General features: G+C 44.0%; 1 protein-coding gene across 7 annotated transcripts in view; it reads right to left on the reverse strand.

Moving 5' to 3' along the window:
• Nucleotides 1–25,795, reverse strand: part of LOC118504221 (neurogenic protein mastermind) — a 72,943-nt gene that overhangs the window by 33,563 nt on the left and 13,585 nt on the right. For 5 of the 7 annotated variants that reach the window (XM_036038435.1, XM_036038430.1, XM_036038428.1 and 2 more), the window contains exon 3: nucleotides 12,390–14,091. In XM_036038435.1, coding sequence (XP_035894328.1) covers nucleotides 12,390–12,926 — 537 coding nt within the window. In that variant the 5' untranslated portion in view covers nucleotides 12,927–14,091. The other 2 variants (XM_036038433.1, XM_036038434.1) reach the window with 2 other exon arrangements.

Raw genomic sequence — 25,795 nt, forward strand, 5'->3', positions numbered from 1 at the left:
CATGTGCCACTATGAACATCCATCCTCACCTCGCTAAGCCTCACCTACCCTCAAAGGTTCAATCCTCTTCATCGACCGACCCCTATCGTGTGTCAATCTAGATTCAGTCCTAGCCCAAGCAGGGTAGGAAATTGTTCATTTACAAATCCAAAGCACCCCCTTTTTTCCATTGCTGTACAAGCGGTTCATCGTTTAGCATGCATCACATATTTATCTGCAAGTGTGAGTACACCGCACTTTGCAATCGTTTTACAACCGATTCTCTTTCTCTCCCTTTTTTCTTTCTCTCTCTTTTTCTTGCTCGCTGCACCCTATCTTTCATTTCTTTCATGCGTTCCTCCCTTTAAGTCTTTTTCATCTTTTACCTCTTTATATCCCGTTTCTTCCTTTATTCAAATGTACAATTTTTCACTTCACAAATTCCGAAACCGTAGCGCCTTCGTCGTATATACCCCTCCCCCCCCCCCCCTGCACTGGCGAATTTGCGCCGTCGTTTGCAGTACGACGTTTGTTTGCAGGTGTGTATGCGAGTTCATCATACCCGTGCTGGTTGGCAAAATTGCACGGTCATACACCAACCAGGCCAGGCCAGCCAGATTCACTCCGCCGTTAATGAGCGCCACACACTGCTGCTGGTGTAGTATACATACATATATATATATATCCAACCTATTGTTGTATGCGTAGAGACGTGCGTACGGGGTGCAACTGCTCGAGTGCAGCTGACCATTGATGATAATAACCTTAGTACAAGCGCCGTCTGAACCATCGTCATTAAATTGGGCATAAGTAGTTCGGGTTCGAATTGCCACGAAAATGACAAACTATCCTAGTGCCGATATCTTGTGATTTGATGCAGCTCTAAATCAGTTTTAGGAAAAGTGGAAGTGTGATGCTATAACATATTTAATAATACAAATACTAATACGAAAAACAAAAATACTAATACAAAAATAAAAATACAAAATAATAGATAAACTTAAAAATTGTTTTGAAACCTTCATTTCCACTGTACTAAACTAATTTGGAGAGGGGTTGGAGAAATCCATTAAAACCAGTATTATTTGTTTTGAAATGGAACCAAAATGAATATCTGTTACTTCTGCCCTGTATCAAACTCACTGACTGACCGCTGACCGATCCTAGGGCAAGCACATCCTCAACTATTATCATTCAACAAGAGCTGAACAAACAAGTTAATATTCTTCTTTGTTCCTATGGAATATGAGATACTAAATTTTGCTCCAAAAATAAGGTCGTCATTAGTTCATTTTTCTGGTTACAATCCAAAGCTGTGTGCGCACATGAAACAATGTTTTAAACCATAAGCAACTGTTTAATCACTCGATGGAATGTTTCAACCGAACAGTGGAATATTCCAATGCCATAGTGTAAAGTTACAATCATACAATGGGATGTTTCATACAGTTGAGCGATATTTGCAACTCGACATCAAGATCCAGTTGAAACATTCCACCGAGTGATTCCAACGTTCCATTATAAGATTCAAAGCTCTGTAAAGCCATGTTGTAAACTCTTTTTCCAAGCTTTGGTTCCGAATGTTGTCTGAGCAAAATAATTATCCTTTAGTTAGCGCATCTTCATGTATGATTCTAACAACAGAACAAAATACAATCCTTGAAATATATGATCCACACTAAAAAGCACGACAAGCACAACGATTTAGTGTTACACAGTTTTGAATACATAGCAGATAGATTTAAAGAAAAATAGAGCGAGTTGGGCGGACTAGGCGATGGTGATGATGCACACGCCACACCGATCGTCACAGAGATCAACAACCTGTGAAATAACGTAGATGAAGTTCTTCAACGTCGATCGATGTTGCGCAAGCAACCTACCAACCACACAAACCGTGTACCATCCGTCCGTGTCTCGTGTGGAATAGTAGTAGGCTCGCTTTGGGTCGTAGCAGTTCCGTGCAGCCAGGGCTACACGTCCATACAGATATCGTGTCAGCCAACTCCAACGCGAGTCCCGGGAGAGCGTTGAAGTAACAACAAAAAGCTGTGGAGAAATAGAAGAATTGGGACGTCGGCGTCAATGACGTATCCCAGCGGCCGGACCCGCGCGTTGTGCTCGCTCGCCGCCAGAACAGGCTGAGCAGAACAGGTTTTACCCGGGCGAACACAACAGATTGCGATGATGAGCTTCTTCTCCCGCAAGATCAACGCAGCACAGTTAAATACACAAATCTTACCACGGACGTGCCGATGTCATAAACCATCAAACTAACCTAACCTGCTGCTGTAGCCTCTCTTCCTGTATCATTACACTTTTCGGCCAGGAAATGAGGGATGGCATAGCATACGCAGCGCGGCAACTGCCTCCGGTATATTCGGTATATTCGGGTATATCTTCAACGATGGCTACAACAATCACCCAGCGGTGTTGAATCATCAACAATGCCAAGTAGTGTTGGCATTTCCTTTTGAAGCATGACAAAAAAACACACACACATACATGCACGACTAACCGAGTAGTATAATCAGACTCAGGGCTTCAATCACCGAGAAAATTGAAGCTTTTTCTCAGATAACGCCTGTCGCTTCGTTATTTCATATTGACGTTGACCGGAACCGGTACGGCACAATGGCGGACTTTATGTGGATTTAAAAATATTATACCCTAAACGCTTTTGGTTAAGCTGTTACGGTTCAGTGTGTACCATCACCAGGCTTCCATCATTACGTGCATAAAACCGACATGGAATCACCGAAAAATGGTGCGAATTTCATTTGCGCTCCTAACGACCCTCTCTCTACCCTCTTGATAATGTGTTTCAGGCAAAGCGGAGTGCGTAAAACAACTTACACAGCTACTCTTACTCGGTACACACAACCAAAAAAAAAAGGAAAGCCAAACGATTCTTCGACACTAACTAGCGGTGCCTTGCTGGATGGCGGCTATTGCCAAGCGACAATATTCTCACCCTCAACGTAGTTAGAAGAGGCAACAGGAGCAGAACAATCACCATACAACATGATCCGAGCGAGCAGGTTACTACCGCCGAATGCTCCTTCCTCGTGGCGAGAGGGCGACCTCCCAAGTATCGCCAATCTCACGAAGGGGGACACGAAAGGACACGCAATCGTGTGGTGACGGACAGGCGAGCGGCGTGCAACAAACCTCATACTTCCTTTGATTACCGTTAAACAGCTTTGCCCATAAGCACTGTACTTCCTCCGCCACAAGGGACTACTGGGGACCAATCGGTAGAGTGTGGTGCATTATGCGCCGAATCTAACTTTACAAACATTCTCTATTTGCTAATTCTCTCATGGCCATGTCTCTTTTGCTTGGCAGCATTTCTTTTGCCCATGTGGCGCTCGCGTGTTTTCCTCTTTCCGTCCTTCTCTTGCTCACCGGAAGACTTCTGCTATTATCACACAAAAAGGGTTTTTTTTCCTTTTCTTTCTTTTTTTATCGGAAACGGCTTTTTGGTTCGTTAATTACAGGGCGAAAGGTAGTTTAGAACTTAAAAAAAGAGAGAGCGTTTCACGATGGAATTTCACGATTTTTTTATTGGATTTGCTACTGTGGACGTCACACAGTACGAACATATCCAAGAGGTATTGTAACCAAAAAAAAAAACGAATCTTTTAAAAAATTGATTGCAACTATAATCTGCCAATGTGCTTCAGAGAGTAATTTAATGCGTTAATTATTTTGTAATTCTTGATCCTATTTTATACCTAAATTTTACCTTTGCCATGTAACAAAGCACAGACTGTGTTGTTTTTCACATGCTTGGCTATCTTTATTGCACTACAAATTAATTTTCATGAAATTTTAGAAACTTCCAAAGATGTTCATCTATCTGCCATTTTTCTTCTGCTTCGTTTAACGAACGTGTGGTTATGCCCGGCCGTCATCTATAGGCTTACTAGAATTCTTGATATCACGTAGTCGGATAGTAGTTTGGCTGTTTGGAAATTCCAGCACTGAAACTGCTTCTTGTGTGAAGTGATACTAGTCAATTGATTCAAGTCTACATGAATGAATAAAATTAAAAAAGGCTTGCTTCTTATCCGCCTTGCAACGTATCGTTCTATTTATTTTATATCATATTTTATGTTAATAATCTAGCAAAAAAATGTACAAAAAGGACCTTATAGGAAAAAGATATGCTTATACAAGATACTAACGCGTTATCCCGGGGGCACAAAAATGTGGAAGTAGCTTCTACCACATAATTTACAATAAAGGTATATGATGACTTAAGCCAATTTCTTGTATTTCTTTTTTTGCGCTTTGGGACTAAAATTTCCCTCCCTATCCATACAAACTGAAAACTAAAACTATCCTGAATCTAAGGCATTAGATTTCATTAGGGTAAAACCCCAAACATTGGATATGGTTATTATTCAAGCATCTTGGGCAAGGTTAGCTAGACCATCGGTGATCTAGAAATCTAAATCAATCCGATAAGCATTTCGCGCAGTTATATAGCTGTGTGTTGTTATTCCTTAAAACTTTAGCAAATTTATTCTCAAAAAAAAAAGTTGAAAAATGTTAGTGGCTTAGCGAACGAACTGTCAAAATTTAGCTTGGCTTTGACCATTCCTTCTTCTTCTTCTTGGCCTTACGCCCTCTAAGGTCATACCTGCCACTTTAAGCTTACTAGACTTTTTCAAACCGCATAGTTGGGTAGTCAGTCAGTCCTACCAATCTGGGAACGGTTCATATGGGATTTGAGCCCCGGTCATGTCTGTCGTGTGCAGACCGACGCCACTGTCGCATTTACCATTGGGCAGCCCCAGCTTTGACCATTATAGACTCCATAAACGACAAATTTTGCAGTACACGACCTGCATTTACAACAAAGTTTAAACGATATCGTCGAGTATTTGAAAACTTAAATATGAAACAGATCTAGAAGCTAGTACTCTTAAAATAGCCTTTTTTAATATATTTCTGCCTTAGTATTCTTATTTTTATTGTTCGGCATCTTGTATACATAAAAAAAAATATCTCATTAGATGATGTTGCTACAGCAATTTCTGAGAAAAAATATTGCTTAACTAAGCTTTCCTATCAGAGATCAGCACGCAGAAGTTGATACTCCTCCTTGTTTGTACCACCAGCATTTTATCACTAATAAAGTTTCCAAACTTTACCAGTCCATGTTTAAAACATTACCAAATCACCAACCAAAAGGAGTCAAACTAAAATGCCAATCTCCACGCTCAAAGGGCTCACACGATCGTATGAAACCGTATTCTGCAGCAGACTAAAATGCATATGGTAAAAAAAACGTAGCAACGCGTTCAAGTGCCACCGTCGTGAGTAAAACCGTGTCGTGGGAACGCTTTCAAGCGCGCATACATCTTTTGATCGTGTTACTCTCGCGTGGTGGGACTCCTCGAGCTAAGCACCGCGAGCGGCACGGCCTGCCGTGAAGCATAGATGATAGGTTACTGTGCAAGCCATTACAACTACTCCGACAACCTATCGTGTAATCACTTCCGATAAGCCCTCTCAGCCAAGCGTGACTCTGTGATACTGCTGTTACTGCTTGCTGTTGCTTGTTTCACTCAGATGCCGATATGCATGCCATTGGTAACTGGTGGCAAGTTAGTAGTTTGCATAGCTTACATCCATCCGTTTGAAGCAAACCAAGAACAAACGAACCTGCAACAGTTAAGTAGCATTATGAATGAACACAACAGACACTTGCACACTCTTACTAACACCCTCTTCTTTCATTGAGAATTATCATAGAACTTGTGTCGCAAAAGCGTGCTCATTCATAAATAACTCATACAGCAAAAATGGAATGATGAAATCTCTAACGATGCATCCATCCACGTTTCGATAGTCATAATTCTATCAATGGAAAAATAATGATATAAGCTGGCAATACAATAATATACTTTTTTCCACCTAAAACACTGTTTGAGGATAAAATCACGTACGAGCTAAACAATGCGTAAGAAAGTTCAGTTGAGAAAATTTAGGCAGAGACTAAAATTTTCCACGCAAAGAGCGTACCAGCGGAACGCACGAAGGCTCTCCAGCTCCAGCAGTCACATAGAAAATGAGACTTGCCGTTCAAAAAACGAAGCTTTACGAACGAACGAGACACACTGTGCTGGCGCAAAAAGGCTTTCGTGCGAGACGGAACGAGACGCATACTGACAATGCGAATGCACGAAGCTTGCGTAAAGCTGAGCTGAGAGATGTGTGAGCCCTACGACGACGACCACGAAAACCCACGGCCGATTGGAAAGGAAAGAAAGGAACTGTTCGCCGTGTGGTAGTGTTTTGCCTCTTGCTTACGCCAATCTATGTGCTAAATGGAGCGAAATCAGCGGTTGAGTGGCGGCAATGTGGCCGTTGTTCAAAAGCTGCAGCTTTCCACAGCGCTCTAGCCGGACGGCCGTTGTCGTATCAATGACCTCAATATACATCATCAACCAGAAAAGCAGAGTGACGGTGTGGCGCATCTAGGTGTACTTCTCTAAATTGGTGGATATTAACGAAAAAAAACACTCACACACACACACACAAACGGTTTCCAACAACGTTAGCAGCATGAAAGCTACATATGCTAAACATACCTGTTCTACATCGAAAAGCTTTGCTCTGGATCAGCTTTTAGGACAATGGGAACTTGCCAAGGATGCAATATTATTTAATCAAATACTATTGTTTGATAATATTATAACTACGAGCAAGCTTCCCATCAAACAATCGATAAAAGTGGAGGTTAACCATGGCTTAACTAGTAATCCCACACACATAATAAAGGCATTCAACAATATCAGCTTTTGCTGGTGTTTAAGAGCTTAAAAGGATGACTTTGACTGCTGAGGATCAGCTATCAGTGTACTTGACAAAAAAATCCTCTGCTGAAGCTTTCGGAAGCACAAAGAGCTTTTTTCCATCCCGAGATATGCTTTTACACAACTGGTTAACGCATGCTGGTGGAGCAAAACAAGCGGAATTTTTTCGAATAAGTTTCTTTAAATACATGTGTACTGTACTAGGAAATTTAAGGCTTAACTTTATTGGCAATTGTCATAGCTTCATAAAAAAATGGCAGTCAGTTGATCCCAATAACAATGGCAATGGATTAGCTTTAAATGCGAGCGATTTTCAATTTCTCGCGACTCAACCATCTTTTCCTGCAACCCTGGTAGTGAAGAAGCTTTTGCTGGCTAAAGCGTTTCTTGTTAGTTGTTGCTTTGCCGTAGAAAAGCAAAAGGAAATGCTGGTGCATGGCGTCTTGCTTTCATCAATCCCGCCATCATATCGCATGCTCGAAAGCTTGTTGATTTTTTATGCTAGCGATAGGGGTTTACATATTAGCTCAAAATGAACCGTAATTGTTTCTAATAAATTTATTTATAGCTATAAAAATGAATTTTATTGCCATTAAAGTCTTCAAGTTCTTAGGTTGATATAAGGTCAAATTCAGCTTAAATTCCCAAAAGTCAAATACACACACACACATGAAACATAATCGGATTAAACAAGCTTAATCCAGCCCAGAGTCACACAACCAGCTGCATGCACTCTGTAGTTAGTATGAAGCACTGTCCGTTGTTCCAAGTAGGTTTGTAGTATGTGACTTTAAACCCATCAGCAGCGTAGATCCAAACAAAAAGTATTGTCTTTTAAAGTCACAACACTGCGCTGATCATTTCGGCACGCACCGGCATGGTCAAATGCTGGGAAACACACAATCTTGAACACTGACTGTACCTTTACTTTACCGAAAGTTAGCCACACTACTAGCTTCGACACGTTTCGTCACTATCCCTACTACATCATCCACTGATGAATGAATGCTGCTGCTGCTGCTACTATGTACATCGCCTTCACATCGTCCTACACTGTTCCGTTTCATTTCTTTTGCTTTTTTCATACGAGCAATTCATTTTGTGCCGCACAATACAATGGGAGAGTTGGAAAGTATCGGTGTGTTGGAGAGTTGTAAGAGATGAATGGAATGAAGCTGGGGACCAACAATCATGCACAGCTCTCGGTACAATGAAAAATTGATTGATCCAGCGGTATCGTCATATCGTCGTATCGGTTGTCAACAACTATTACCAAAAAGTATATTTTGATATACTGTTGCTGGAGTCTGTTTTTCTATAGGAGTTTTTAATGTGTTCATACTTGCGATATGGAAGTTAGATTTTATTTCAGTCAACGTCTAATATTTAAAGTACATGCTCTGCAGCAATTCTGAATAAAAATTGAAGAAAACTTCTCGGGTTTTCCAGAAAATCGATTTATGCATTGCTTGCTTACTTGTTTGTCATCAGTATGGAGGAGACAATTATTCAATTAAGCAAGCAACTCAAAGAAGCGCTCATAATACTTGTGATAGTTGAGGTCACAAGGTCACAGACACAATCCATAAAACGACTTCTATCGATTATGTCAAATTGTTACGTTCTTTATGAATTCCTCGCAGATGATGCAATCTGGTTTGAATTCACTGTCTTAATAACTGCTCGATGGTTTAACAGACGCCATTTTAAAATATTTTTTTTCCTACTTAAGGAATTATAGACCTTGTTGTCCTGCATTATACTTCGGTAAGGGTGGTTTACTCCTCTAAAACATTTATCTACTGTACATATTGATATTTATAACAAATTAAAATACACACACACACACAAAGCCTAATAGATAAATAAATATACATAAAAAAAGAAAAATAACACTCTCCAAATGCATTATCATGAAGTACACAGAGGAAACAACACGCAGCGTAATAAGCAACAAGGACTGCGTTCTGCTAGCAACGAACTTTCTTCTTACGTTATTGTTCATTGGTAATTGTATTCATATTACAAGCGCTAGCCCAAAATTTATTTTCACACGGAAAACAATTTATTTTCATTAGACCATCGTCTTAGATCCGCCTGTTTCCCCCGCAGGAAAATGCCAGATCTTTCCGTCCGCTAGCTACCTCATATAGCGTGCAAAGGTTCAATAGTGTGTGCCTTACTTCAGGAGCAAGATATTTTATCAAGCGAAAACAGGGGAACCACAAACCACCACCAGAACAAGACACACGTTAGACATTTTCAATCACCGAAATGTAATATATAGATGTGCCTGTCTCCTCTCGACCATTATGCATCCTCTTCTGGTAATACAGCAGAAATATCAAAGCGTATCGTAGGGTTAGGAAGGGAAGACGGATAATATCCCAAGTTCAATCGATTTTATAGCACATGCCGCCTTTCTCGTGAATCACAACACAAGGCTGGCGCGCGCATAGTTGTGTACGACTCACGGACTTCTGTCACTGCAGGATGATACCGAACGCACAATTGCACTCCTGATTGTACGGGTACGCTTTTAATTTTAATCATCTTAAAAACCCCTGCTTCTGGCTGTGAATGATGTATTATCGTCGAATGCAAAAACATGAGGGGTGCCTAACGGGCACAACAAACACCGTGAAACATCCTCAAAGGCATCATCAGTTGAGTAGAAAAAAAACCTTCGACAAGTAACGAAGAAGCACTTTTAAGACACAGAAATTCGCATGTAACGAGTTGCGGTTAAGGTTTTCACATTCGGTTGATGTGAATCGACGACTCTCGGGCTCCATTTGGTTTGATTTCAACCGTAACAATGTCTCCTATACTGCGCTAAGCTAGCTACCTATGAAGGTCAGATTTTTGCTCACATCAATAGCTTGCTACACTTAGTTTATCCGTTTACTGGATGGTCAGTCCTGCGCGTACGGGGAGGCGATCCGCACGAGATTCGATACCCGGTCATGTCATGTGAAGACCGGAGCAGCTATCATAACAACCACCGGGCTTGTTTACTTATATTTATTTCTGATTATCTTAATATTAACATATCCAAGGTTAAGCAATACGGTCAGGCCGTTCCTTATGAGTACGAATTCATTTACACAGTAAAGTCAAACTGAATTTTCCTCCAAGTGTTAGAAACCAGTAATTTGGTTAGGTAAGGAAAAAAAACTCTTTTCCTAGTGAGTTTTGAGTAACATCTGGTCAACTATTATTACATACTGCACAAATTACAGAAGCAAAAATAGTAAGCGAAACAAAGATAGAAGACACACATCAGTTCTGCCGCATAAATGCTCATTTACACAGCAAACAGCTTGAGGTCCATGGTCCATTGGTAATAATGCCAGCATAATAATTTATTTGTGGACATTAAAACCGCTTTTTAATCCTTTATTGTTATTATAAACTAAAGCAAGATCATACTCGTTATCTTTTAAGTTATCATCAAACGATTCCTTTCCTTTGTTCGTTAAACAATTATCATAAGAAAAGTTATACCAGCTATAAAATTCATAAAAAAGTTGTCCACCTGTGCACCACCTTGGACAACATACATATCGCGGTTGTTCATACTCGAATACGATAAAACCCCTGTCCGTAAGGTCAAATCGTAAGGATGCACTAGAAAAAAAAACCTTACCCGAAAGGTCAATGGCACACACGCGTTGCTCCCGGCGTATACGAGCGACCGTGTGTCTTCGATAAACCCTGTGCGCTTATTACTAGCTGCTAAACATCGCTCCGAAACAACAGCGTCACAGACGACGTATGTGATGCCTATACACGCATGTCTCTTGTTTAGTGAAGTAGTGTCTTGAGTCTTGTTCCAGTGAAACTATCATAAATTACGCCTGAACTACGGTTAAATGACACACAAAACGTATATTAAACGCCCAAGAAAGGTCGCATGTAAGAAATGCAACCAAGTCGTTCTGTTAAAGCTGGAGCAGTTAATACTTTTAAGACAACCGTCGACTATATTTTCGACCAAAAACCCACGACCATCATCACACAACATCCAAATGAAAGCTTCAGTAAAAAAGAAATGCTTGTGTAATCGATACAAAACCCCCGAAAGTCCACCAGGAGATATACACAACCGTGGAAGACTTTACTACACCGCTCAAACGGAAAAACTGACACCTGCTGAGTTCCCCAGCTGTTGTTGCCAGCCGTACCACCACCACCAGCGTGAGAACACAAACGACAACAAGTTGCTTCGCTCGTACAAAAACAACGAATGAATATCACCGGCTGTGCTTGTGGTGTGCTTCTCAGTGCAAAGTCCTACGATTTCCTTCGCTCAAGATGCTCTTCAATGTGTTACAGTTTTAGCCTAATTTTTATCGTCATACATTTTACGTTGAATCCTAGAGCAAATATTGCTGGAACGATTATGCCCCCAGTCGGAATGTCTTGGAATTGTCTCGATATTAGATCCAATCGCGACATTATCATTGCGCCAGACAAATATAAGACCCCTTGTGAAATATTTCAAAATAAGAACGTAGGTTTCAATTCGACGGTTTTTGTCTTTCTAAAGCTAGTTGGTCTAAGCTATACAGTTAGTCCTGCCTTTCATTTCTTGTGTGTATAACATATTTGATTGTTGTCATTGTAAAGCGCCTGAATGTTTGCACGAAATTTCACATTGCCACCGTAAACCCGTACTTAGGCATCCTCAATCTCAAAATGGCATAGCGAAGATTGAATTGGTCAAACAAAGTAAGTCGTTTGGTCGGTTCATTTTATTTAGATTTTTTTCTATGAATTTGTCTTTTTACTTTTGAATAGTTCAGTTTAACATAAAAAATACTTATATTATTTTTTTTATGAAATTACTGCACTCCTAATGTTTCGTATGTGCTTCACAATGACTCATTGGGTATGTAAACCCTATGTGTATCTTGACTTAAAATAAATCTTTACAATAACATGAGAATACTTAAACTTGACGTATTGACAACTTTTTTAATTACTTGAAACTAGGACCGCTCATAGAACCGCTTGCCAACCTCAATATGCTGTATGGTATGGTAGTTAAGATTACAGTTGAAAAAAAGGAAAGGCCTCAAACTCACACGCGATCCAACTGCTATCGCATTGCATTGAAATCCTGAAAATTTGCTCTGCAGCTGAATATACGCCCGGCCAGGCCACATTTGCCCAACGGGAACGGAACGGGGATGAAGTTCAAATGCAAACAGAAGGTGAGACGAACTCATCAGACGTGAAAATTGAAAATGAAAATTGGATTCTACATCATCGCGCAATTTGAACGCTACAGTTGAAAGCTGTGAGCGAATGAATCCCCCGTTCTGTGGCTCTCGTTTTGTGTGGCGAGAATACAATATAGAAGACTCAGGGTACTACATTTTGCTGAAGTATCGCTAATATACATCGGTTTATATTGAATCGCTTACAGCAGCTATAAATGGCTAAGCCTATGAGTATGGCTGCCTAGCTTTGGGTTCTATCAATTCCAAATTCACACTTCGAGGCATAGTAAAGCAAACTTTCACAGTACAATGAACTGCACAAATTGATATAAAAAAAATCATTACGACTTACCACATGAACACTGCTTTGCAGATTGCCGGACAGGGTTTGCTGCTGCTGAAGTTGCTGCTGTTCCGCCTGCTTCTTCTCCGTCTTCTTCAGCGATCGTTTATTTTTCTGCTCGAGATACTTCTTCTGCAGTGCGGTCGTTTCGATACTCTGCTGCTCGCAGATCCCGCTGTAGGTCTGCTCGAACCGAGGCGTGCAGTCGGTTTGCCGCCGCCGGTAGGTTTCGATGCGTCGCTTCAGCCTGTCGAATACCGCCTGACGTTTCTGGGGAACCTCGCCGCCCTGGGCAAGCTGTTGCAGGGGCTGCTGCTGATGTTGCTGCTGAAGCTGGTGCTGCTGCAGGAGCTGCTGCGGATGTTGTTGCTGCTGCTGCTGCTGTTGGTGAAGGTTGTGGTTGCTCAGCAGTTGCATCTGCTGCTGCTGCTGCAGCGTCAGCTGGTGGTGTTGCGCTTGCTGCTGCTGTTGCTGCTGCAGGTGAAGACTGTTCAGGTGATTGGCCTGATTAGCACCCGGAAATACTGGGAGTCCTCCCGCATCCATACAGACGTTGGTGCCGGTGGCTTTGTGGTCACGCCGCGCCGATATGCGTGCGTGCACCCACAAACACTAAGGTGATAGTCCCCGAAAGAGAAGTAGCGAGTTCTCCCCGCTCTCGTACACCGCACTCACTGCGCACCGCTCTTCTGCACTCTGCACTACTTGGCGGAAGTAATTCTATCGGTTCCACACAGACACACACACACACATTCAACACCTTAACTTAATTCTTCACGCTACACGAACTTTAAGTTGCCGCTCTTACGTTCATTACGCACCAACACTACTATTGCACAATGGGATCAGTTTCTCCCACAGGACTTTTAGCCCTAGGATCAAATGGCCATCTGGTAGAGGGGGTAATTTACACTACGATCGTTGATATAGCTGATATGCCGACATACGATACACGATCATGGCTAATGTTATCTTGACTTATATCGTAATGCTTGCACTTCACATCAGTCAAAGTTAACAACAAATCTACATGTACAAGGCCATCGATACGCCGCTCTTACTGCGATGGTGGTGAATACTATGTTTCGCTTGCTGAAGGCTCCAATACTGCACTGCAACAACTATCGTGCGTGATGAATACACGGTTGTCATGATCGTGCCTTGATAGCCGCACGTTTACACTCGCACTAGCGTTTCAAACACCATCACCACACACACGCTAACGATCACTCCTGCGAGCTGAATGACAGGCCGAAAACGATATTTCTTTTGCTCAGGATGCTCGCCCCATCTTAGGGTCTCGCGGGATCTCCGAAAGCTACAACCGTCTGTTGTAGTCTCCGTATGATGAACCGGTTTTTGTTCCATCAGTGTCAGAGCATACTGGAACATAATCGATAGCGGGTAGAGCTCTCTTGCTCCGAAGTCCTGCTGAACAACACTGCCGCTGCCGCTGCTGCTGCTGCTGCACACAGCTACACACATTCATCCATCCGTACGCGCGGCGTCCGCTCTCGTTGTCGACACACCACGAGAGGGTAGCGCAAGTGGGAGCAGTTTTGAACCCGATATACTAACGATGGGCAGGCAGCAGCGCACGCTGGGGACACGGCGCAAATGCGAACAAATCTTCACTGGAACAACGGCGATGTCCCGGAGCCAAGCGGAGTGCGGTGGGGACGGCAGCTGACTGTCACCAGTTTAGAAGCAGCTAGAAGGTATCCAAAGAAATCGAGGAAAAAAAAGACAAGGCAAAAAAATGCATTAGTATGAGAGCACGCGGCCAGAAAGAAATCGATTAATTCTACGACAAATTGAAAATCCCTGCTCGATCCTGCTACTGCTCCCGTCATCGGTTGCATATCCGGGGGACCAATAAAGGCCACGCTGTACCGTATGTGGCGAGCCTGAGCTTTTAGGTATGAATATAGACACGAATTGAGGCATAGATAACTCAAGATGCGATAATAGTTTTAATAAGATTCGTTTGACTATTCCTACATCGATCAGACTTTTCATTGTCTAGAATGGAGATGCACATTGGGAAAACTTTTGTAAACTGAATCAAAGTCCCCCTTCAAGCGAATTATTTTAAATGTCTTTCTTGTTAGTTTGATGCATCGCATGCGGATATCTCATCTCATTGCAACCCGACGAAACATTTCCAATCGTCTGCTCCTACGTGCTAACTTAACGTTTTCCTCAATCATCTTACGATTGCTCCCCAATGGCACAAAAAGTGCCATCTTCCCCACTCCATTTTTTGTTTTGTTTTTACTCATCGCATATTTCAAACTAGCTATTGCAACTGCGGCTAATAAGGAAATGACAATTAAAGCTAATTGATAACGCTCAGTCTGAGATCCATTTACACACCCAACAATTCGTTATATGCAAACATCTCACGCACACCCAACACACATACTTTAAAATTAAACATTACACCCAACTGGCAGAAGATTTATTGTTAAATGTTGGAGAATTACAAGAAAACATAAATTAAAATACGTTTAATGTATACAAAACTGTAATTATTTGAAGACGTGAGGTTGGTTGAGCGATTTCAACCCCGGTTCTGACGTGTGAAGACCGGCGCCGTTATCGCTTCTACCGGAGTTCAAATCCCATCCAGACCAAGACTGGCTTGGCGCCTACTGGCAAAATCAAATCACACAGGAAGTTAGAAATGGCAAGCAAACACCTTTCTGGGTTGTAGCGCCAAAGAAGAAGAAGGTAAAATTTTATAATAATAATAATCAATAGTTATTGGACAAAATGACTTCGTTTCTATTGAAGAATTTTTAGAATTAATCCTTGACCTAACATTGGAATTGGCTTCGTCTGACATAAAGATAAGATCTTTAAAAATACCACCAAACTAACTTTGAAAAATAATGGAAGATTTTGTGTTTTTCAATGTCAGCAAGAATCACACCATTAAGTCGAACCTTATCATTAAATCAACTGCAAATAATGTTTAACTGTTGTACATCTGAAGGCTATCCCAAAAGCGATATGTTTAATATCATTCTAAATCTAGAGCAGTAGAGAGACAATGTCGGTTCCAAATATGCATATTTAAACACGCACAAAGCTCGATAGTGAACGCGTCCACTACGTTCTCGCAGGCACGGAGTTTACCACAGTCTGCGAACCAACTACTGTATCATCTACCACGGCCGGATTGCACCGATCGGAACGCAACCCATCGCACAAGTTCCATAACAGCTAAAAAGCTAATGCGTGCGTGCAGTGGTCGGCTCCGATTAGCTTCCACGCAATTATCTCGTATCAACTAAACCATCAAAATCAAGCGCGCTCAAGTGTCGATAATCCCCCACGAAACCCCAACATCGCCGTAGTCGTCGTCGTCGTCGGCCACTTCACGGCACATTCATGCTTTGTTTTCAACAGCGCGTTGCCGCTGCTACCGGAGCAAACCCGCGCGAGGCTCACTCTCTCATCCCAAACGGAAATCCACACAGCGCCCTCGGTTCGGTTCTCCTCTCCCTCTCGCACCCACGCACCCTCATGTCCTTCAACCTTTGGGGTGGCTCTGGCTGGCATTGTGTTCTTTCTCGCTTTCCCACCCCAAAGGTTTAGGGGCAGCATGCCGATTCTCTCGCTCGCATCCCTCCTGCTCACTTGTTTAACCGTGCTTATCTCTCTGGCACGCGGCCAAACGCGATCTTCTTTCAGAACCCACATTCTAACTGTTTTGACCGGCGAACTTCAACAACGATCATTACACAGATTCTGGACCTTTTGAAACGCGCGAGTAATTGATCGCGAAAACAATACCAGTTGTCATACAAGCAGCACACAACCGCGTTGTTTACACCGAAACATAGCCCTGGTGGATATTATTTTTAAAGCAACTGATATTAAGGTATGGGGATTAGGTGTAATATTCCAGACATGATATTTGTTTAAAATACTTAGATAAAATGTGAATCATTCAAGTCACAGCCGTCATCGATGACAAAAAAACGGACAAATTCTTCTGATTAGATCGAACACAATTTTGTACGAGTATATTGGCACTGGTTGAAGGTCCAACCAACTGGTATGCTGGAATTTCCCTTGTTCAAGAAGCATCCCTGCATTATCTGATAGAATCACGGTACGAGTCTGGATGCATTGGTTTTTAAACCCAAGCTTCAACGGCAGCGGCAGCAAACCCGCCCAAGTGTGCGCACACGTAATGATCGAATTTCAGCAAGATAATTGAACCATACCGAATTATTAATCCTGCCAAGCGAGCTTACGCTGCTGCCGTCACATCAAACTGTTGGGGCTTGCGTAAGCCCGGTTGTGGCCGGTAGCCGCGGACATCACCCTAACCGCCTCCGCCTGCCTGCCAACCACGATCTCTACCGATTCCTGCGCCGTACCTGGTGGTCCAAGGGACGACGATGATGCCACCAAATATCCTTCTGCTAGCACACGTTCTGTTTGTTGCGTTCCAATCTGCACTCTCTTCGCTGGCTGCACTACTTGATTGCGTTTGGCAGCGAAAATCAACACATACACCAAACCGAAAACGGCCACACACACTGGACACCGTGGCACGAGTTTCTTCCACCACCTCAGCGGCCGCGCAATTATCGACTGAATCGGCACAATCTTTCGTCGCTGCCGTCGAACAATTTCTTCGTAATTCCGCTTCGTCGTCGTCCAGCCCATGCCGTGTGTCGTCGTCGTCGTCGTCGTCGTCGTCGACGTCCACGGTTTGTACGCGCTCACTTTGTACATTGTACATTCCGCTCGGTTCATTCGGTCGGTCGTTCATTGCTCGTCAGCTCTCTCGGTTTTGTTGAGGGGATACCTCCTCCCGTCCCTGCTCCCCTACCCCTCCGATCCCCCCACACTCTACATACACACACGCGCCCCACCATAAACCACCCCTGCTGCTTTGCGCGGCTTTTATGCCACCATCCCAACCCCTGCCATCGGCTCGTGCATTGCGACCGACCACGCCATCCAAACCAAAACACATCTGCTGCTGCTGCTGCTGCTCTGGCTCGGCTGCCTATCTATGCTCTCGCAATGTTCAAAAACTGCTGTTGCTGCTGCTATTGCTTTGGAGCATTGGAACGACCGAACGTTTCGCCAAGTATGGAGGGAGCTGGACGCATAACGGCGATGAGATATACCGTGGTGTTTTTTTTTCTGTGTGTGTCTCTTCTGCAGGGTATTTCAGATCTGAAACCGGGTCTGAAACTTCCCAGATCTATAATATTAGGTGGTGGTTTAGATGGATATTTTCTGTCAAATCAATTTTGATAGATTTTACCTCGACAAAAAAAAAAAAGGAATTGGTCATGCCCGAACGATTACAATCGATTAAACTATTACAAGAACTTGTAATTACACTAGACGAGGGAAATTTTTGGGTCTACGCAAAAATTTCCATCCACACCCACCTAACGTAATAGGCCCATTACATGCGAATTTGAAATTCAGATCAATTCTACATTATTGAATCAACTTCGGCTACAATCACAATCCGAAAGAATCATACACAGTAGAACGCTGCTTTGATTATTAATATTAAATTAATTATGGAACAGTTACAATCTCAGTATCTGTTGCAAGCTTGAAAATCCCTCTTTTTCTACATTAGGAGACGAATATCTAAAATCCTCGTAAAAAAAATCTCTACCATCAGCCAGGTGCCTTGCTTTACATGGAAAACCCTGCATTTTACCCTTTGCCATGAATAAAACTTCGGTCCGCTCACGAAAAAGCATTCTCCCAGAGCAGAGTTGGAGCAAAATTTTCGCTCCGCAAACGGAAACTGAGGCTCGTGTTGCTTGGAGTACGTGCAACACACAGAAGGGGTACGTGCGTCCAGCCGTACGGAAAGGGATAGCAGTCCCCAACCCAAAAGCCATAGGAACCAACAAAAAATGAGGTGGAACAGTGAGTTTAAAATGCACGAGACAATATCCATCGTAGCGGACTGCCAAGCCAGGTCGTAACAAGGGACAAAACGTACTAAACAACAACAAAAAAATAATGCACAGAGAAAACTAAGATAGAACGAGAGAATAACAATATGATAGACAGCGTCGTAGCAAGTGCGACATTGAGAAAATGTGCTGAGCACAGTAAAACGCAACTCCTCTCCAACAACGTGCGGGGCGAACTTTTGCGTCCCCACACTGCTAACAACTGAAGCTCACAACGCACTCAAAATATTTCACGGCGACAACGGCGTTGGGGGCCTCTTTACAACTCTTCCTAACGCTGTACCTACCGCACAAACGCCAGTTCCGGGCGGAAGAAACAAAGCGTCCGGTGGGTGATGTGGACCCCTGCTACTAGCTGGCTAGCTGGCCAAGGTTCGCCCAAATGTCGAATGTAATGAGATTGTGGAGGCGCCTGGCCATACTGCTGCTTTCCAGACGCTGAGGAGTTGGATAACGCGAGACTCTTTGCATTTAGCCACATGTCTGTGGCATAAGCGAGAAGCTCCAAACCCAGCCGGTGTCTCTGATTCGGGCGTTATCAATATTACCACTACGACGCGTTACAATTTATTTAACGCCTATTTTATTCTCCTAAACGCGCCTTATCTCGTTTCGATCCGAAGCGCTAGCGCTACTGCTGGTTCTTTATGTTTTGTTACTTTACTTTTCGTGCTTGGTGTCGTCGTCTTGGACGTCGGTTCGGTGTGGTACCACACTCACGCAACCGACCGACTCCCATGTTGCCTCCTGCGTGATTTCTTCTGGTCATGTTTTCTGCACTCCTTTCACAGTCACACTAACTGGCATCTGTGTCGATGCGATGAATTCACAAAACAACAACGAAACGATTCTTCAATAGCCAAAGGTTCCTGCCACGAACGTCGCCAACTAATTAGCCAATACGGCGAGTTTTTAATCAGTTACTAGCACAGGGGGATGAAAGACATTATCGCCTCTTCGCAGCAGGACCCAACAATTGATTGCCTTACTTTATGTTTGATGAATTGCAAAGACTTAAATATAGTTCTTGTATTTCATAAAAGTAACTCATAATTGCCGTAATATTGCTACGCTCCCTGAACAGTATTTAGATTAAAAACTAGCGTTCGATATAAGTGTTCTTGGCTGAAGTCAACGATCTTACATTTTGGTATGCTGTGATGAAAGGTACTCGTATCATATTTTACGATTTTCCACAACAATCGACGAATGTTTTATTTTGCGGTTAGTTTGGCTTTAAACCGAACCTCAGCAATCATATTGAACAGCAGACATTTAACGGTCTTGCAAAGTCGGCCGATTTGACAGGGTCGTAAGGCACATCAACTTGATCTGTCAAATCGTCCCGAGCAAGTAAGGTTTGGTATCGGCTCCACTAAAAAACGTAAAAAATTGTGTGTAAAATTATTTGTCCGTTGTGCTTCCCTGCATCAATCGTTTGTTTGTGTATCATTCTATCCGTGCTTACCATCTCCTTGCTTTAACGGTTGTTGTTTGTGTCCTAATTTGGTCGATTTTGTTTAGCGTCGCTCAGCTGTTTGTTGTTGTTTATTCCGTGGGCTTGTGTGTTGCGCTGTGTGTGTAAATGGCTCCTGTGTGTTCGGCCTGTGCAGCAGATGCCTCCGTGGCCAATGATGTGCTGTGCTGCGGTTTTTGTGATGCGGTTTGTCATAGAAGCTGCGCCTCAGTTCCTGACGCCGTTCTAGAATGCATCAGCCCTTACCAAAATGTCCACTGGAGCTGTTCCACTTGCACGGTAACCGTTGAAAACCGCCGCAGATTGCCCACGAAGGATGGTAGCTTCCAAGCGGGCTTCCAGACGGCGCTAGATTCCATTGTCGCGTCGCTCAAAGATGCCATTCTGCAGCCTCTCACTAGTGAGATTCGCTCTCTGCTATCTCCTCGGAAGGCCGGCTTAACTCATGTCTCTCACCAACCAGGTACTGATCATGGTGCGCCCACCTCCTCTCCGATCAGGCTTCCTCCTATCCTTAGCACCGACCGTCCTTCTTCCTATGCCGCGATCGCAGGACAAACCCCCGCTCCGAGCCTTGTCGGAATATCGGGCACAAATGCGGTGACGTCACCTAATCTAGTAGCGACTCAAGCGCGCAATCCTCGCAGATTTTGGTTGCACCTCCTTGGAGTTGCACACCATATCACGACCGACCAAGTGAGAGCATCGGTGATACGCCGTCTCAACACCGAGGACGTGCTCGCTTTCTCTCTCTTGGCTAGAGGTGTTGATCCAGCTTCTCGACGCTCTCTATCTTTTAAAGTGCGTGTTCCAGATTCCTGTCGTGAGTTGGCTCTCTCCCCTGAAACGTGGCCTGTTGGCATCCGTGTGAGAGAGTTTATCACCGCTACTCATCACGAAGCAGTTAGACGTCCACCGGCTCCATACAATACTCCTGTTTTAACAGTTAGTAATTCTCTCATCGCCGCTCGACACCGTCGTAGAGAGGCTCCCTACATCGACCGCACTCAGCCTCTCCACAGCACACCTTCCTCTCCTGGACACAGTTCGGACTTGACGTTGATCCACGCTACACCACTCACTTCACTTCCTCATCCCGCTCCCCCTAGCAAGCGTAAGAGAGTACTAACTTGTAGTCCCCATCAGCAAACATTGGACCAATTCTTTCGTGCATAATTCGGCGCCCAGGAAAAAAATTTATGCATACTATCAGAACGTGCGGGGTCTCCGCACGAAACTCATTAACTTCCGCCAGGCCTTTGCTGAATCTGACTATAACATATGTGTCCTGACCGAAACCTGGCTTGATGATTCGATCCCATCGTCGCTTCTTTTCGATGAAAACTTTATCATCTATAGATGCGACCGCAATAACAGGAATAGCAACCTTTCGCGTGGTGGTGGTGTGCTTATTGCATGCTCATCACAACATGCGGTCTCGTCGATCTCGTCACCATGCGCATCGTTGGAGGCGGTGTGGGTTCGCATCAACCTGGGGACCTCGCACCTGTACCTTGGAGCCATCTACATTCCGCCATACAGCAGCTCATCCTCATCTGTAATTGATGATTTGATGGAGGGCATCGGTGTAGTCCTGGGGCGCATGCGATCCGAAGATAAAATTATGATTTTTGGCGACTTCAACATGCCGGGCATCTCGTGGACTGCTGATCCCCATAATAAACTGTGGTTTTATCCTTCCTATTTTAGGCAGCGGGATACGACGTTCATTGACGGTCTGAACTTTAACAACTTGAAGCAACTCTCAGGGGTAACTAACGGTAACGGACGTCAACTGGACCTGATATTTGGCAATTCCGCTGCAGCCGCGATCTGTGATTCAGTACACCGAGTGCCTTTGACGATTATTCCCGAGGACGCTTATCATCCAGCATTGGAGACGTGCATCACCGTCTTCGCGTCGCCCTCTGATCGTCCGTCTCGTTTAGTTTTGACGCGTGAGCTGAACTTCAGGAAGCTCGACAACAGAAAATTTACTCGTCTCATCTCGACATACGACTGGAGCTCCCTGGACGCTGCTCCTAGTATTGACGAGGCAGTAGCCAAGTTTACGTCTGTGATTTTGTCTTTCCTCTCCCAGTGTTGTCCCTTTCGTACCCCTCCTCCAAATCCCTTGTGGTCAGATAGACACCTTCGTTCACTTAAGGCGGATCTTAAGCGTGCGCTTCGTGCGTATCGGATGCACCGCTCCACTTTTCACCTGCGTGTCTTCAAATACGCAGCATCTGCTCATCGCAGTTATAACAGGATCCGCCTTCGTACCCATAACGCGCGCATTCAATCCCATCTTTATACAAATCCTAGGTCATTCTGGAGATACGCCAATAGACAACGTGGATCCTCCGGTATTCCAACAAATATGTCTTTGGGCGATTGCTCTGCTTCCTCCCCGTTGGAAATATCTAATTTGTTTGCGCGTCACTTCGAGGGTCTTTTTGTTGATCCGACCCACTCTACCGCGTCTCTTGTGGCCGGGCTCTCGAGTGTTCCTCGGGACTATATTAACGCTCACTCGGTGCATATCGACGAACAGATGGTGCTCACTGCACTTTGTCAGCTTAAGCGCTCCTTCTCTCCTGGTCCTGACGGCATCCCTTCTTCCGCACTCATTGACGCTAGAGAGGTGATTGCTCCTGTGTTGATTCGCCTATTCTCTAGGTCGGTTGATACGGGAGTTTTTCCCTCTCTTTGGAGATCAGCTTGGCTGATCCCAGTCTTTAAGAAAGGTTGCCGGACGTCCCCCTTAAATTATCGAGGCATCTCCATCCTCTGTGCAGCGTCCAAAGTCCTCGAGTCTGTAATCTACTCTTCTATCCTTCCTATTGTTTCCCCGTTAATCCCATCCTCCCAGCACGGTTTCGTGCCGAGACGCTCTACCCTGTCGAACCTTATGTCGTTGATGATCGATCTGTTTCCGCACACAGCCGCTGGTAGGCAGGTTGACGTCATTTACACAGATTTCAAAGCTGCGTTCGACTGTTTGTCGCATCAATTGCTTATGGCAAAGCTCGAGCGAATGGGTTTCGGTGGAGCCCTTCTTCTCTGGCTCTGTTCCTTTTTGAAGGACCGGTCGTACAGGGTAAGGGTCGATGGGGCTCTGTCGGACCCGTTCATCAGCAAATCTGGGGTTCCTCAGGGTAGTGTCTTGAGTCCTTTATTGTTTTCACTCTTCATCGCCGATTGCATTCAATCGCTTCCCCCTAACGGTTGTTTGTTGTATGCCGACGATGTCAAGTTTTATCTTCCTGTGTCTTCGTCCCGCGACTCCCGCTCCCTCCAATCCCACATAGATGCTTTCGCTGGCTGGTGCATATCCAACGGGCTCGTTCTTTGTGTCTCGAAGTGCTGTGTAATTTCGTTTGGTCGCTCTTCTTCCAAACATATACACCAGTATCGGCTCTACGACTCAACACTTCCGCGAGTTTCCTTGGTCAGGGACCTTGGGGTGTGGCTGGACGACAAATTGTCCTTCGAGCCGCATCTCAACTCGGTCCTTGAGCGGGCTAGCAAGGTGTTGGGTCTAATCGCTCGTATGTCCACTGATATTCGAGACCCGTTATGCCTGAGAGCGCTGTATTGTTGCTGGGTGCGTCCCATCCTGGAGTACGCCAGTGTTGTATGGTCCCCCGCTGGTGTCACCGCTATGAACAGGTTGGAGAGGGTGCAGAGGAAATTCACGCGGATAGCCGCTAGACGTTTACTGAACGACCCCAGCACAACCTTACCTTCTTATTCGGAGCGGTGCCAGCTACTGGGTTTGGTTAAGCTGGAAGATCGTCATGGTCATGCTCGCAAGTTATTTATTGCCAACATCCTACTTTCCAACATTGACTCCCCCGCCCTTCTGGCAGCTATCCCTTTATATGTCCCCTCCCATCGCTTACGCGTACGTCCTCCCCTGCTTATCCCTTTTTGTCGTACGCGGTTTTCCCAGAGCGATCCATGGATGCGCGCGTTACTAGCATTCAATTCGGTTGGTGATCTGTTTGACCACAATATCTCCATTAATTGTTTCCGCTCCCGTCTTTTGTCTTCTTTATCCTAAAATCTGTTTTTCTTTTCCTCACTAGCCATCTCTGTCTGCTCCCTATATCCTCCTTGTGTGTCATGTATGTTTAGTTATAAGATAAATTGACTTTGTAAAGCCCTTGAGGCAAACAATTTGAATAAAGAATAATAATAATAATAATAATAATAACTTCAAACAGTAGATCGAACAACATTCGCAGTTTATTTTATCACCTATATAGATCATTATAGATCGTTTAACGTTCAACGTTTATTTATTGACGGGCTGAAGAGCCCTCTCAATATTGATGATCAGATCAGGCCCTCTCAACATTTGCATTAAACGAAAATAAAAGACGAGACATAGCCGTTGACTGTCAGTATTGAAACGTTTAGCTCTGAATGCTCTCATAGCCTGTGAACTGGGCTCAAACGCCTCACTGACTGAGTTGAAAGATCGATACATACAGAGCAACGGGTTACGAGAGCCTAAGATCCTTGCGGATACATTCAGGAACGACGAACGCAGCATTTGGCAATCAATGGTGCCGTGTAGGAGACCAACGATAAAGACCTGAAGTACAGCATGTTGCATGAAGTCGTCTAAACCCCAAGAAGAAGTAAGCCCGTAAGCCCCAAGAAGCAATGATTCTTTGAAGGAGGCGTCATTCTAAGCTTTCATTGGGTGGTGTCATAGGGAACCACCCTTACTTACACTTACTCGAAAACCTCGAAAACTAATGCCATGCCATTACTGTTTTCCTTAACAGAAGTATCTAAATAGTCCGTCTTCCCGTAGGTATACGAGGAGACGGTCCGGTTTAGACATTTTGTCCGTATGAAGAAGATGTGTACCAATACCTCAGTCGGCAGTCTCTTAGATTGACTATCCAGCTTCGAGTATTTAAGGAGCGGGTGCCAGCAATTATATATTCCCCAGGTTTTAGTGGAAAGAAGTGGCAAGGGAATGCAAATATTTTATAGTGAAAAATGTCTGATTTTTGGCATGACAATCTCTGCTAGGTCATCCCAGCCAGACGGTAGGATCGGAAGATGTTGAAAATTACTCAGAAATGAAAAAAGAGTTCTGGAAGCTCATTTTCGAATAATCGAAAAAGTCGTTATTGATCTTGTGATATTTGAATCACATAAATCGATGAAAGCAGCTACTACAGTCACTGACTGTATCATTAATTTATATACCAACAGGACACAAGAAAGAAAAAGTGTAAAATCAAATTGTGCCTAATCCAAGGGGTCGGTCAGAACTCTTAGATCCTTGGATGATCTTCGAAAGAGTCATTTTTACACTATTTAGTGTAAAATGAATAAAGAACTCGTAGGTTATTTCATATGACAATGAAAATTCACAAAAGACCCTTGTTGGGATGTTTTAAACGGTGGGCGATCGATGTTTCTCTATGCTTAACGAGCTCCGTCGCCATGATCATCGATCAAGTAGAACAGCCTACGATTTGCTACGATACAACATTACAAATGTAAAGATTGTGTTTGAAACACGTTAGCAACGGATGTAAATCGTCCCCGTATACCTTTGGATGCAACGCAAAGACAGAAAGAACCGCTCTCCTGTACGGTTGTATTGGTAAGACCAACCTTATTCCACAATACCAGAGCCTTAGCTAGGCATCGCACCAGCCAGTCAGCTACGAAGGAACAAACACACGTTGGTGGGATAAAACATTTCCGACCATCTCCGACGCCGATGAAAAAAAAGGGTAGCCCACCGACCAAAGGTGCCCGAAAAACACAGGCGCACGCAGTTCTAAATCACTGGACAACGAGAAGATTCCCTGTTATCCTTCACCTTCGGTTGATCCCCTACTCCAGCCCTCTGCATAAACCGACCCGCCCCACATCTGCACCGTCCGCTTCCCATTCAAACACACATTCACGGCCCTTGAGCAGTGTGC

This window comes from Anopheles stephensi, chromosome 2 (assembly GCF_013141755.1).
Source record: "Anopheles stephensi strain Indian chromosome 2, UCI_ANSTEP_V1.0, whole genome shotgun sequence".
Classification (NCBI taxonomy): Eukaryota; Metazoa; Arthropoda; class Insecta; order Diptera; family Culicidae; genus Anopheles; species Anopheles stephensi.